At 37.9% G+C, this 12,192-nt stretch overlaps 1 protein-coding gene across 5 annotated transcripts in view; it reads left to right on the top strand.

Moving 5' to 3' along the window:
• cacnb1 (calcium channel, voltage-dependent, beta 1 subunit) overlaps nucleotides 1–12,192 on the top strand; it is a 37,124-nt gene that overhangs the window by 22,672 nt on the left and 2,260 nt on the right. For 2 of the 5 annotated variants that reach the window (XM_067381772.1, XM_067381774.1), the window contains 8 exons: nucleotides 21–88; nucleotides 1,427–1,572; nucleotides 3,731–3,811; nucleotides 3,904–3,962; nucleotides 4,173–4,282; nucleotides 7,542–7,693; nucleotides 8,216–8,311; nucleotides 8,621–8,806. In XM_067381772.1, the coding sequence (XP_067237873.1) occupies nucleotides 21–88; nucleotides 1,427–1,572; nucleotides 3,731–3,811; nucleotides 3,904–3,962; nucleotides 4,173–4,282; nucleotides 7,542–7,693; nucleotides 8,216–8,311; nucleotides 8,621–8,806 (898 nt within the window). Of the gene's footprint in view, nucleotides 1–20; nucleotides 89–1,426; nucleotides 1,573–2,621; nucleotides 2,651–3,730; nucleotides 3,812–3,903; nucleotides 3,963–4,172; nucleotides 4,283–7,541; nucleotides 7,694–8,215; nucleotides 8,312–8,620; nucleotides 10,344–12,192 lie in introns of those variants that run through there. The other 3 variants (XM_067381773.1, XM_067381776.1, XM_067381775.1) reach the window with 3 other exon arrangements.

Genomic DNA, 12,192 nt, shown 5'->3' with positions numbered 1-12,192 from the left:
TCTCTCTATTTATTTCCCAGTAAGTCCGGTGGAAGCTCTAGTCTGGATGTTGCCACAGGTGCCCGGAGGCCCACTCCACCTGGAACAGGTATGATCAGACAGTAATGCTGTGAGTTTTTGGTACACTTTGGGTACTCATTGAATACAATGACAGTTAGGTAGAACGTCCCCTTAGGATCCCCTCTACCCTCCTCTCTTCCCTCTTATCACTCATCCCTCTAGTCTGTTGTTTTCTTCCTTTTCTCTTTATTGTCATCACCATCTGTAATTGTAGCTCACGTTGAACTACCTGTGGTTTATGTAATCTGTCATGGCTGTGTCAGCTCTTGGAGTTTCATGATTTTGTAAGTGAGGCAATGCAGGTGAGGCAATGCATCCTCAAAAGAAGTGAATGAAAAGAAATTATATAATGTTAATACACCAATCTACTTGAACTACTACAATCTGCGCTGTACCATAAATGTACTGATAACCACCATAATAATACAGGTGGTAAAACAAAAAGCCATATGATGAATCAGAGTTTATCGTAAATGGCCTGTCCATAAAACATGTCCAGTACTCAAATTTAGATGGTGCACAGGGTCAAACACATATAGAAACAACACCATCAGGGTACCACACGTCACACTAAAATAATGCAATAAGCATTGACTAAAAAGCATACAATGTAACACAAAAATTTGAAGAAACAAATTTATTTCAATAAATCAAATTATATGTGATGTGTCTTCCTGGAAGGTCCTTTTACTGTTTTTATCTGTAAATCATACGATAATTCATAGTATTTATCTGTATCTTTAAATTTGATTTTACAGTATAATGTAATTTTAGACATTTTTTTGCTTTTCTTTTTTTTCCCATATTGATAAGGTAACTAATTTGACCGTTTTTTACTATCGCATTTTAACCTTTTTTTTTTTTTTTCTTGGATATTGTTTCAGAATTAATGTAAAAAAAAATAAAACTTGATGAGACTTTCATTGATTTATTTTAATAAACAGTATGTTCATTTGAACATAAAAATATTATATAATATTACTTGTTTGTTGTTAGTGCGGTAAATTATGTTCCATAGTCCTATTAACCGAAAACATCAAATGAAACTGGAACATGAATTTATAATTTATTTAAAAACCCAAACTCAGAGAAACTTCACAACACACGCCACTGTTTGTACTTCTTTAAAAGGTTGTTTCTTTTTTGCTTTTCCTCATTTTTAAAACACCTGTGTTCTTTTCATCGCTTTTCTGACTCAGCAAAATCTGTACATCATGCTGCTGTTCTTCCTCTCTTCCTCATCTCTCATTTTCTGTCCGTTACCCTTGTTTCCCTCTTCTTTCACTCTCGTTTCCTTCTCTATTTCCTCCTCTCTCTTGTTCTATCCTTTCATTAAAACCCACCCACCTCCCAATCGATCCCCTAGCTGACTTGTCCACTGGGCTTTATGACGATGCTTTGGATTCGGATGTTGAGGAGGTGGAGCCTGCCGACACCCGTGACCAAAAGGGTGTGGGCGGAAGTGTCACCTCCCCTCAAGGCAACCTACCCCGCCTCCCTTTCTTTAAGAAGGTAACCCCTGGTGAAAACCCCAGAATGCATCAATAGTCAGCCTCCTTCAGATGTGACTAATAATCAGACTCCTTCCTAACCGAGCACCTTCTGTGTTTCTGAAACATGTGAAAAAACGTCTGTTTGTGTGAGTTTGTGTGTGTTAAAATTCACATTTAAGGGACTGAGTGAATGCAATATTAAAAGGATAGTTCAGCCAAAAATGAAAATTCTTTCATCATTTACTCATCCTGTATGACCCAGGTTGCCAGAACAGACTGTATATATATATATATATATATATATATATATATATATATATATATATATATATGTGTATGTGTGTGTGTGTGTGTGTGTGTGTGTGTGTGTGTGTGTGTGTGTGTGTGTGTGTGTGTGTGTGTGTAAAGAACAGAGTAAAATGTAAGTTGTCATTGAAAAAAAACATATGCGCATATTCAGATTTGTTGTGTTGTGATCAGTAACAAAATACGAGATCCAGTGATGTTTGGCATCATTCATGTAAAACCAGCTCTGACACATAGTGGCCTATTTGAATGAGTTCAGAGAACTGCACCAGATAAGACTTTTATCAAAAAACAACAATGTATATTTTAGGGTAACGCTATCATTTGGTTTTCAAAAGACTTAGTGCAGTCAGACTTTTATGGTATTTTATTGGTGCTGTGTATCATTTCTTCAAAACCTTTTTGTGGGAAGTCATGCAGGTTTGGAACAACATGAGGGTGAGTAAATGATGACAGAAGGTCCATTTCTGGGTGAATCTAGAAGACTAACAAATCCAGTAATTTGAGCTAAGACTTGTGAGACTGTGTTTATGCTGGGAGAATTTTACTTCAGATCAACCTGAATGATCAGTCAAGCCACATCTTATCTAATTCTTTAGAAGTTCAATCTTTTCTTCATTTGGCCACATCTGAATTTTGTTATTAATTTCCTCCCAGCATCCTAAATGTATTAACAATTTGTCACTAACAAGCTTTTGTTTGTTTGCTTGCTTGCCTTCTCTCTCTTGCTGCGTGTGTGTGTGTGTGTGTGTGGAATGATAGGTGGGCCTGCCAAACAGAAACAGAAATCGGTGAGTCATAGCAACAAACTTTTTGTTTTGTGTTTGTGTCTGTGTACTTGTTGTGACGATATCTGAGGCTTTGGGCTATTGTCATTGTGTCCCTGCATCAGCTCAGCAAATACCGTGAATGTATTTCAGAAAACACAAATTCTTCTATGCTAGTTCACTTCTCTAAAGGCTTAAATGTGAATTGTTGTGGCATATAGACACAGGATTTCTGTACACAGTCCTGTGTACAATAAAATTGTTCGGAAAAGGGAAAGAAATGTCAGGCTGTATTAGTCTTAGAGCTCTACGGGACATGTAAATCTAATTCAGATTGAATCAAGAAATGAATGAATCTGGCCCATGTGTCCACCCACATGTGTGGACGTACTGCCATCCTCTTACACATGCACGCAAGATGAGGCAAAAACACCCTGACAGGTTTCCACGGTTTCCATTACTATTCTGTGAAATACAGAGTAGCCCACGCATGTTACTGCTGTCACAATGACTACCGACACACAATCACACATGCACAGACGCCCGACTAGGAGAATTAGAGTATTCGAAATGATGACATTATATTGCAGTTGTTCCGGTTGTTTTTAGATATTCAGGTTGTTCACTCTAACTCTAGCTAGCCCACTGAAACTTTTGGTCAGTTTTTTTTATTATATAACAGGGAAAGAGGAGTGGGAGGATCTCTGTCTCTGTTTTTCTCACACTCACTTGTGGAGAGAAAGTGGAGGACCCTTAGCAGGACATGAAGAGGTCTTAACTTAGATTAAAGTGATGGTCTGTCAGAGGAGGGAATGGGAGCTGGGCATCCTAAAAACTCTATGAAGATTTATAGTTATGTATAAGAGCATACAGTTAAAAAAAATACATGGCTGAAATTATGATAATTTTATCCCTTTATGGACTGCCACTGCTGAGAAGATCAGAGAGATAGGGAGGGGTGGGGGAAGAAGAAAGTGATTAAAAAAAACCTTTAAAAACAAAAGCGGGAGAAGAAATGTATATATAAATCATGATTTGTTTGTTTGTTTGTTTGTTTGTTTTTACGTCACTGAAGAGGCTTTATTTTTGTGTGTGAACTTTCAGATGGAACATGTTCCTCCTTACGATGTGGTGCCTTCCATGAGACCCATTATTTTGGTGGGACCATCCCTGAAAGGCTACGAGGCAAGACAATACATCTCTCTCTCAAAAACCATCAATTTTTCATTTTAGCCATGTTGTTCATCTTGTTCAGGTCTGTGTTTGTTACGTTGCAGGTGACAGATATGATGCAGAAAGCTCTCTTTGACTTTCTAAAACACAAATTTGAAGGCAGGTGGGTATTAAAATATGCATGTCATGGTCATAATGAAGATATGAAATATTAATTCCTTTTCCTCATCATGAAATTGGGCAAGATTTTTGTTATCAAAGAAACTGTTAATATCGATGGCAAAGTTCTGTGTGGATTATTAATGCTGGAAATATCAAAATACACTCATGCCGTATTTGGCAGCATGTCATGATTATTTGTTGTTTGTTCTAGAATATCTATCACCAGGGTGACAGCAGACATCTCACTTGCCAAACGTTCCGTTCTAAACAACCCCAGCAAACACACGATCATCGAGCGCTCCAGCACTAGATCCAGTCTGGGTACGAAACACACCTGCACACAAATGTGAAACTGCATCTGAAAGAGCTCCCTCATGTGGTCGTAAAGCCTGAGCAGACTGAACATGTGGTTTAGCAACAGGCTGAATGACCAAAATCAACAAATATTTTGGATTCATGTTAGTCCACGCAGACACTTAAGACCAAAACAAACAAAAAAAATTAAGCAAATTTCAAAATCCAAAGCTGTTCACATTGTTCACTGTTCACAAACAGTCTCTTTTATGAAATGAATGAAATGCATTCATTCTGGTATTATAGCTGGTATAGAGAAAAGAAGATAATCACACTATTTAAGTGATTTCATATAGAAAAAAAAAGTCAGACAAAGAAAGAAATAAACTTTTGGGTGAATATGTGCTCTCTGTGCTAATAGAGATTTTGTCAAGCAAGCCCTGTCAGTTTACACTAGTACACATTCTCTCTCTTTCATAAACATTTTTCTTAGTGTTTCCTCCTCTTGCTCTGTTACGTCATGTCTGATGTGGCTTTTTTCTCTTTTTCACCCTGTTCTCTCCTGCCACACCCTCCCTCCACACATTTCTTCCCTCTCTCTTTCTCTTCACCTCAGACGTACTGGGTACGTATCTTATCATCCCACCCTGTTCCCCTTCATGACCATCCATCTGTTGATTCATTTAATCTTTCCATCCATTTATCTAACTCTACATCCATCTGTCCTTTTACTTAACCCTCTACCTTGAGTTTGGTGTGAACAGTCTTAACTTGCCGGCACAGATGTGGTGTTATTAACTAAAGCCGCTTTTCCACTGAAATTACCCAGAACAATTTGTCCCAGGAACTTTATTTCCCCCAGACCTGTTACTGTCTGTGTTTCCATTGCGGTCTAAAGTACTGGGACTGCGCAAAACTTTTCAGTTCCAGCTGGATTTTGTCCTCCGAGTTTAAGCTTAATAAAGCCTGAACCTTGTCGTCGGTTCGTCGATCGTGTTTTTAAACTCCACTGTTGATTTGAATAGCAAACAACTCTTACTGCACGCACTGCAACAGACTTGTGGTGGTTGAAATAAAATGCTGCGTGAACTCAACCAGTCAGCATGTTCAGCGCTGGTGTCCAACTCCCAAAAGTTCCGGAACTTTGGAAAAGTACTATCTAGTGAGTAGGTACTTTCTGAGGGGGAAATTTTTACCCGGAACTCTGGTTCCTGCGGTCGAAACACACCGAGTAGCGCTCCAAACTCTCTAGTTCCTGGGGAAGTTCCTGCGGTGGAAACACGGCTTAAAAGTAACAATACTACCAATTTAAATACATGTGTTCTGTCATGAAACTCTGAATGGTGCTGGGTGATAGGCCCTTAACTCAATCTGCTTAGCAATCACATTGTTTTTAAAGGGCACAGCTGATTGGTTCCTGTTCCATCAGCAACCAATGAGCTTGTTGCTCAACTTTCAAATACTTGATCAGTGTTTGCTGTAGCAGTTTGCAGCGCGCTTTCAGAAACTATCCACCTTCCCCAGCTCCACCTGGCTAGATCTGCTATGAGTAATTCATGTATACTATATTGTGCAGCATCAGTCTTACATGCTCACAGCAGCGTGTCTGTGTATGTATTGGCAGCAGCAAATCCTGCATTTGGGCTACTACAGCGTAGCAGATCTATTCTGCCAAGACCAAATACATTTACATTGTCATATCCATTACTATGTTAAACACTCCGACTCCGTTGTCATGACAGGACTACATTTTTCAGTAGACAGCAATCACAATAAAACATTCCTAGTAATTTTTCTCTCTCTCTCAAGTCATATTCATTTATTTATACCCCTGTGACAGGCATCTTATGTTACATTAAGTGACAGTGGGCTAAAAAAACTGGACATCTGTATGTTGGTATTGTTTACATGACTAAAATTAGGAATCCTGCATAATATCTTAAGATATTACATTTACATTTATGCATTTGGCAGACGCTTTTATCCAAAGCGACTTACATTGCATTATACTATACATTTGTATCTGAGTATGTGCAATCCCTGGGATCGAACCCATGACCTTGGCATTGCTAGTGCCACGCTCTAACCACTGAGCTACAGGAAAGCATTATATTAATAATTTCAATGATTTGATGACATATACTACCATTCAAAAGTTTGGGGTTAGTAAGATTTAAAAAAAATAAAATAAATAAATAATAATAATAATAATACTTTTATTTTGCAAGGATGTATTAAATAGATCAAAAGTGACAGTGAATATTTAAAAAAAATGCTATTCTTTTGAACTTTCTAGGAATCCTAAAGAAATAAATTGTAATAATATTTCACAATATTGCTGTTTTACTGTATTTTTGATGTATATAATATAAATTAAATTGTGCATTCTGGATAATTTAAGAGACATTGCCCCTTAAATAGCACAACTTACATTTTATTTTTTAAATGGTAACGTGACTAAAAAGTATGGCTTGCAGATTTTTTTACACTCTGAAAAATTGACTGAATGCATTGATTCTAACTCACTGTAAAAAGTGTGATGCCACTTCACATATAGCACTTCACACCCACACGTATCCATGCGCAAACACATATACTGATCTACAGCTAACTGCAGCTTTCTACAGTGTGCCATGGATCAATGCAGAAAGCTGCACATAGCATGCAACCACTATTCTGTAAACTACTGTCATACTGTTCAGTGTTCCATTTACTTTAAGTTAAATGGAACTAAACGAGCACATGCACACTCTCATACATGCATATATCTGAGCAGACCATAATAACACCCACGTGCATGATATGTACTAACATGGGTTTGAGTGTAAAATAAAACTGTGAGGTAAGTCTTCCTGAAAATCATTGTTTATTCAAGTTTGAGGTGTGGTTGTGTGTGCTTTCAGGATTCTCTGATATATGCTGCAAAAAAAAAAAAAAAAAAAAATATATATATATATATATATATATATATATATATATATATATATATATATATATATATATATATATATATATATATATATATATATATATATATATATATATATATATATATATATACATTTAGTGTAAAAACAACTAATGAAACCAGACAAAATGCACTCATATTCCAGATATTCAAAACATGTATTAATACCATAATGCTGTTTTTTCATTATTTTATGTAAGATAAAAATTAAGAATATTCATTTTACAGTGTATAGATGAAAGATGAGATGCAGTCATGAGTGTGTATATATGTTGTATATTCGTAAATGATTACTTTTTTTGTTTTTTTATCCGGCAGCTGAGGTACAGAGTGAAATCGAGAGAATCTTTGAGCTGGCACGGACACTTCAGTTAGTGGCTCTGGATGCCGACACAATCAACCATCCATCTCAGCTGGCCAAGACATCACTGGCACCTATCATAGTCTACATCAAGATTGCCTCTCCAAAGGTAAATACTAGCTACAATACACACCACCATTCAAAGGTTTGGAGTCAGTATAATTTTTGTAATGATTTTGAAAACAAAAAGTCTAATTTACTCACCAAGGATGATTTTTTTTTAAAATATTATTATCAAAAATATAGTAAAAGCAGTTTGTGCAATACTATTACATTTAAAATAACTGTTTTCTATTTTTATTTAATTTATAATGTAATTTATTGAAGTGAAGGCACAGCTGAAGTTTCAGCAGCCATTACTTCAGTGTCACATGATCCTTCATGATTCTTTATTTTTGCAAACCTGACTTTTTTTTTTCAAAGAACATAATTTATTTTAAATAGAAATTGTTACATTATAAATGTTTACTGTCACCTTTGATCAATTTAAAGCATCCTTGCTGAATAAAAATATTAATTTCTTTTAAAAAAACAACAACTATCTAATCACAAATTATTTGTTTTCATCACAGTGTATTTGAACGTGTTTATTGGACGTATATTTGCTTTTCTGTGTCCCCCTCACTATCAGGTTTTGCAGAGGCTGATAAAGTCCAGGGGTAAATCTCAGGCCAAACATCTCAACGTCCAAATGGTTGCAGCTGATAAACTCGCACAGTGTCCTCCTGTGAGAATATGACTTTTGATTTCTACTGATTTAAATTTATGTACACTTTAAGGTTTGCAGCATTTGCTTTTGGTTTTAATTCGGTGGGAAAGCTGTGCTTCTGCACACTTTCAACACCTAAGCTGTATTTCCTCCTCCTTTTCCATTTCCGTCTTCCTTCATTCTTTGTTTCTTAGACACATACAGGATTTTTAAAGTTTGTGTGCTCACAGATCTTGTCTAGTCATATGCAAAGATAACATAGATATAAACTGTACATTTGCTTTGCTCACTATTTTCTTTGTAAACATCTCTTTTTCTCTCTTTCAGGAGCTTTTTGACATAATATTAGATGAGAATCAGCTGGAGGATGCATGTGAACACCTGGCTGAATACCTGGAGGCCTACTGGAAGGCTACACACCCTCCGAGCAGCAACCCACCCAACCCTCTGCTGAATCGCACCATGGCCACAGCTGCCCTTGCGGCCTCGCCCGAACCCGTCTCCAACCTGCAGGTACAGGTGCTCACTTCCCTGCGTCGCAACATGGAGCTCCTTGATGGCTCCCCCGCTACAGGGCAAGGGCAACAGGAAGAGGAACATGCCCTCTAAAGACGGTGCCAGGCTTACAATGGGATATTGAAGGGTCCTGAACCCGTGTCCCAATCACTGAAAAGTAGCGATGGCTGCTGAAAAGATAGAAATGCCCAACTGTAATTCTGTTGTCTGTCTCTGCTCCTCTCCTTTGACTGATCTCTCAAATTAAATAAATAATACAACACACACACATACACATGAACAAAACATCTCATAACCGTAAGTCTACCACATGCTACAGTTCACACAAACATGCGCACTTCACCCCTTCCCTCGTTTGATTGGCCGGCCGGACTTTCTATTGGCCTCTTGTCGTCTGGGAGACATAGTTCAGATCGCCACCCTCTTCCAGGTTGCCATGGCACCAGCCCTGAAAAACCCACTCATATCCATTATCCTATTAACACTGAGCCGAAATTCTAATGGGAGCTTGCATACGTGCATTGACGCCAGTGTTGTTTACCCAAGTTAAATGAAAGTGTGTGCTTGTGTGTCTGTGTGTAGAAGTGAGAGACAGCGAGTGAGAAAGTGAGTGAGACAGACAGAGGATGGATCAATGCCAGTGTGTCGGTGTGTGCGCTTTCACAACTATCTCACCGCAATCTGAACAAGAAGAATTGAGCATCCATCTGCTCAGTCTTTACTGTACACAGTTGTCTAGGAGACCAAAGTTACACAGCTAATTTATTCACAGGGCACCTCAAATATATTTAAATACTGAAATAGCTTCATTTGATAATTTATATCAATTATATATAATACAGCCTATATTTTTTTTAGAATGATTTGAAAATAGAAAGAAAATAAAAACCTATATAGTAATTTAAATGATAAAAGATCAAATAAACTTTGGTCAGTGTTTCTGTATATAATTTTTTCAGGTGCATTATGAGATAACTCCGAAGATAGCCCAATATTTTTTTTTAATCATCAGCATTGAAAGGAGCTTTTTTTTATTGTGTGATGGGTTTGATATGGCCATTAGAGGGCGCTAATGAGTAGTGGGGGTTTTTATATTGCGCATGGTGTGGGTTTGTGTCTGTAGTTTGTCAGATGCATTTAACTTTAATATTTTTGAAAACCTGAAAAAGGCATTTCTGGGTTTTTTTAAAGTAAAGCGAGAATTTATTATTGCATAAATGTAAGGTTTAGCATTTTATGAAATGATCTTTCTGTAGCATGTTGTAGAGAAAGTCAGAGCAATTTTGTCTTCTCACTACCAATTTTTGGCCTTTTCCCCTAAAAGCATGAGTAAGGAAAGTATTTTAATGTTTGGACATTATAGACTCATTGCCTGGAATGCGTTGAAATAACTTATTTTACAGTGTATTCACAGTGTATTCAAAGTATTTACACAGTATTCACAGTGCTTCACTTTTTCCTCATTTTGTTATATTACAGCCTTATTCCAAAAGGGATTAAATTCATTATTTTCCTCAAAATTCTACTATTCTAACAATACCCCATAATGACAACGTGAAAGAAGTTTGTTTGAAATCTTTGCAAATTTATTAAAAATAAAAAAATTAATAAAATTCACATGTACATAAGTATTCACAACCTTTGCTCAATACGGTGTTGAAGCACCTTTGGCACCAATTCCAGCCTCAAGTCTTCTTGAGCATAATGCTACAAGCTTGGCACACCTATTTTTGGGTAGTTTCTCCCATTTTCTTTGCAGGACCTCTCAAGCTCCATCAGGTTGGATTGGGAGTGTCGGTGCACAGTCATTTTCAGATCTCTCCAGAGATGTTCAACCGGGTTCAAGTCTGGGCTCTGGCTGGACCTCTCAAGGACATTCACAGAGTTGTCCCGTAGCCACTCCTTTGTTATCTTGGCTGTGTGATTAGGGTCGTTGTCCTGTTGGAAGATGAACCTTTGCCCCAGTCTAAGGTCCAGAGCTCTCTGGGGTAGGTTATCATCAAGTATGTGTCTGTACCTTGCTGCATTCATCTTTCCCTTGATCCTGACTAGTCTCCCAGTTCCTGCCGCTGAAAAACATCCCCACAGCATGATGCTGCCCCCACCATGCATCACTGTAGGGAGGGTATTGGCCAAGTGATGAGCGGTGCCTGGTTCCCTCCAGACATGACGCTTGCTATTCAGGCCAAAGAGTTCAATCTTTGTTTCATCAAACCAGAGAATTTAGTTTCTCATGGTCTGAGAGTCCTCCAGGAGGACTGTCATGTGCCTTTTACTGAGGAGTGGCTTCCATCTGGCCACTCTACCATACAGGCCTGATTGGTGGAGTGCTGCAGAGATGGTTGTTCTTCTGGAAGGTTCTCCTCTCTCCACAGAGAAACACTGGAGAAACACTCTGTCAGAGTGACCATCGGGTTCTTGCTCACCTCCCTGACGAAGGCCCTTCTCCCCCAGTCACTCAGTTTGGCCAGGTGGCCCGCTCTAGGAAGAGTCCTGGTGGTTCCAAACTTCTTCCATTTACGGATGATGGAGGCCACTGTGTGTAGACAGGTGTGTGCCTTTCCAAATCATGTCCAATCAACTGAATTTACCACTGGTGGACTCCAATCAATTTATAGAAACATCTCAAGGATGATCAGTGGAAACAGGATGCACCTGAGCTCAATATTGAGTGTCATGGCATAGGCTGTGAATACTTATTTACATGTGATTTTTGTTCGTTTTTTATTTTTAATAAAGTTGCAAAGATTTCAAACAAACTTCTTTCATGTTGTCATTATTGGGTATTGTTTGTAGAATTTAGAGGAAAATAATGAATTTAATCCCTTTTGGAATAAGGCTGTAACTTAACATAACATGTGGAAAAAGTGAAGTACTGTGAATACTTTCCAGATGTAATGTAAAGGTGCAATGTGTAAAATTTGGAAGGATCTATCGACAGAAATGAAATATAATACACATAACTATGTTTTCAGTGGTGCAAAAAGACTTTACATAATGAAACCATTATGTTTTTATTACCTTAGAATGAGCCATTTCTATCTCATACACTGCGGGCCCCACTCGACAAGTCGCCAGCATGTTTCTACAGCAGCCCTAAACGGACAAACACTCCACAGAGTTCGTTTAGTCACTATGTTGTTCTTCTTCTAAATTGTTCATAGTTTTAGAGGCAACTTGCATCGTCACTACGTTGAATATGCACAAAGTAGTAGTAGTAGTGGTAGTAGTAGTAGTAGTAGTAGTCATCTGGTTTATTAGAAGCAGAGACCGTTCTTTGTTAGAAGTAAGAGTGAACCTCTCTGAAGAAACTACTCTCTGCTGTCTCAGATGACATACTTGTTTTGTGTCGGCCAAACAGCCACCGTAGCTTCTCCATAAGG

Source organism: Chanodichthys erythropterus, chromosome 3 (assembly GCF_024489055.1).
Source record: "Chanodichthys erythropterus isolate Z2021 chromosome 3, ASM2448905v1, whole genome shotgun sequence".
Classification (NCBI taxonomy): Eukaryota; Metazoa; Chordata; class Actinopteri; order Cypriniformes; family Xenocyprididae; genus Chanodichthys; species Chanodichthys erythropterus.
Note: the sequence above shows the minus strand (reverse complement) of the source record. Positions and strands in the feature narration are given on the sequence as shown.